The sequence below is a fragment of the Lactuca virosa genome, chromosome 8 (assembly GCF_052849685.1).
Source record: "Lactuca virosa cultivar CGN04683 chromosome 8, Lactuca_virosa_CGN04683_v6, whole genome shotgun sequence".
Lineage (NCBI taxonomy): Eukaryota > Viridiplantae > Streptophyta > Magnoliopsida > Asterales > Asteraceae > Lactuca > Lactuca virosa.
The window spans coordinates 257,086,445-257,089,061 of NC_136433.1; the positions used below are offsets into that span (position 1 = coordinate 257,086,445).

The 2,617-nt window shown below is 36.1% G+C and overlaps 1 protein-coding gene across 1 annotated transcript; it reads right to left on the bottom strand.

Moving 5' to 3' along the window:
* Positions 1–590: 590 nt before the first annotated feature.
* LOC145134037 (auxin-responsive protein SAUR21-like) lies at positions 591–1,039 on the bottom strand. The gene has a single exon (XM_079068962.1). It carries the CDS (start codon positions 976–978, stop codon positions 682–684), a length of 297 nt encoding a protein of 98 aa, XP_078925088.1. The 5' UTR covers positions 979–1,039; the 3' UTR covers positions 591–681.
* Positions 1,040–2,617: the final 1,578 nt, after the last annotated feature.

The window sequence follows — 2,617 nt, forward strand, 5'->3', positions numbered from 1 at the left end:
TTAAGTGCTTAATGGGTGAATCATGCGTTAAGTGGCCATTAAGGACCAATGTGTTGAGATCTTGGCTTATTGGGATATCTTAATCGATAAAGACGGACACTTTATTTGTCAAGAGCTTGGGAAGAATCAAATATAAGCTTTGGAGCTCTTAAGGATAAAGGAAAACAACTTATTTCATTAAGTTGTTTTGACGTAGTTCCCAGGACGTGACCTTCTGGCCGCCACGACTAATTAATATGAAAAATTATTGCATAATGACATTAACCGGGAATCATAGAGCATCGGTTGATATATTATGTTTAATCCCGATTATGCATTTTGACCGTCACGTCCAGAACATTGAAAAAAATATTGATATTTGAATTTTGCTCCTCATATCGGTGTAACCATGTGTTGTTACAAGCTTAGGCCACAACCGAAGGAAAATAAAGTCGTATATCCGTATATTGATACTTATTTTTAGAAATTAAGTGGACACTTTGTTTTTGAAAAAAAAAATATTGACAATGAATTTTGTTTCTCCGTCAAGTATAAGCTTTTATAGTCATATAATATACATGGTATTCCAAACAAGTCAAAATTCATATTTTACACAACCGGGACAAGTGACTAAGTCTCGCATGTTGCAATATGATCTGTGATTTACAAAAATGTAAGCGAATAGAATGAATTAAGTTGACCTCAACATGCTCCCATGCGACTTGCAAGATCAAATAATGTCTGCTCACTACACGGGATTGTTAGGCCACCCATTGGATGGTCATGTCTAAAGTCTTCCTCAGTCTCACGTAATAGGTCCTGAAATGAAGGTTGGCTTAACAATGTCACAGGAATCACAAAACGCTTCTTCTCTTGTTCTCCAACATAAACTGCAAAATACCCTTTCGGTAGATCCATTGATGTTGTGCGGTTTCCATTTGACAAAGACCGTTGGAGTATTTGTCTTGCTTGAATGATCCGAGGCATACGAATACCCATTTTTCTGAAGGTTTATCACGGAGAAACAAAACAATTTGAGAGTCATCTCAAAGTGAAAGACGTACACGGGACCGGGGGTGGTTTGTTGCAAGGAAATTATGCTGGTTTTTTTACATTCATATGTTATGTATAAAGGTTTATTGGACAATCAAAGGTACCATAAGTGATAAAAAGGAAATTAAATGACAGATGGGGACATTGCGACAGGAAAGCAAGATCATGTGTTGTGTCTTTTAACTTTTATAAAAGTGTGATCTTGAATAGCACTACACAAAGTCACAAGCAATAATGTGGCTTAATCATGTACTTGTGTATAGAAAAGAATTTAACAAAGAAGATAACTTGTATCGCCAGTATTCCAGTATTCGAAACTAAGGTGGGTATGAAAAACTATAGAAGCACCATGGTCCCATGTAAAATTAAGAGGAATGTGGCAATGCCTCCTAACAAGCACGAAATTGTGGCTAATATCTCTAGGGCTTTGTTGAAACATAGGTGGCCTTTTCATTAATTGGTGAATTGGACATTGGATTTGTCTTACAGGTTGGAAGACAATACCATGTGAGCTTGCCTTTCCATCCACCGTATGTCACCATCCTCTATAAGGATCACCTTGTATCTCTGTATATAAAAACCATTCGATATGAATCACACAACCACAACTTCCTCTGAAATCCTTCGCAACCTTTCACCTAGAAGATGTGTTTTGAGCGTTTCCATCTGCAATCAGGCGTTTGAAGTGAACAGAAACTACCATCCATAAAAATGGCCATCCTTTTTCCTCGGATCATTCAAGCAAAACAAATTCTCAGAAGATCATTATCCAATGGAAGTAGCACAACCAAATCTATGGACATTCCGAAAGGCTATTTAGCAATTTATGTTGGTGAGCAAGAGAAGAAACGATTTGTGGTTCCTGTATGGTTGTTAAGCCAACCTGCATTTCAAGAATTACTAGATCAGGCAGAGCAAGAATTTGGGTATGTTCATCAAATGGGCGGCCTCACAATTCCCTGCAATGAATATACATTCAGTGAGTGATATTGCCTCTCACTTGGGCGCATTATGACTTCTATACAGCATTCTTACAACCAATTAACCGCAAGCTAGGTTTTTTTGTCGTTTGTCTTTATATCGAGACAATTTTCCCACTTGTATGAAATCAGATCAAGGAACAGTTTTGAATTAACTATAATTTGTTTAGTGTATGAATGAGAAACTAATTTCACTGTTGATTATTTTGGAAATGTGAATTTTGGGACTGAATTGGAGTTAACAAATATAGTTGCTTTTGTTCATGACCTATCATCAAAAATATAATTGGTAAACAATATGCAGCACTTGGATCCATAACCTTATGATGGTGATATATCAAACATTAAGTCTCACATGCTTTTGTTCTTTAACCAAAGTAAAATATAAGTTGGCTAAACACTGATGCATTACAAGACGAATTGGGTCCCACTTGAAAACAATTCCATCGCATGAAAAACGAACATGGTGACTAGATATACAAATAGAGTTATAGCAATGGTTAACTATTATTTTGATTACTTATACACCCAAAGATCATGTAAATTAAAGCCAATGAGTCATGTTGTTAAAGCTGTGCAATTTCCTTATCACAACTAATTAATAT

What these genes read in the sequence shown, in the direction of transcription:
- LOC145134037 (XM_079068962.1), bottom strand. Translation starts at nt 978, where the DNA reads ATGGGTATTCGTATGCCTCGGATCATTCAAGCAAGACAAATACTCCAA.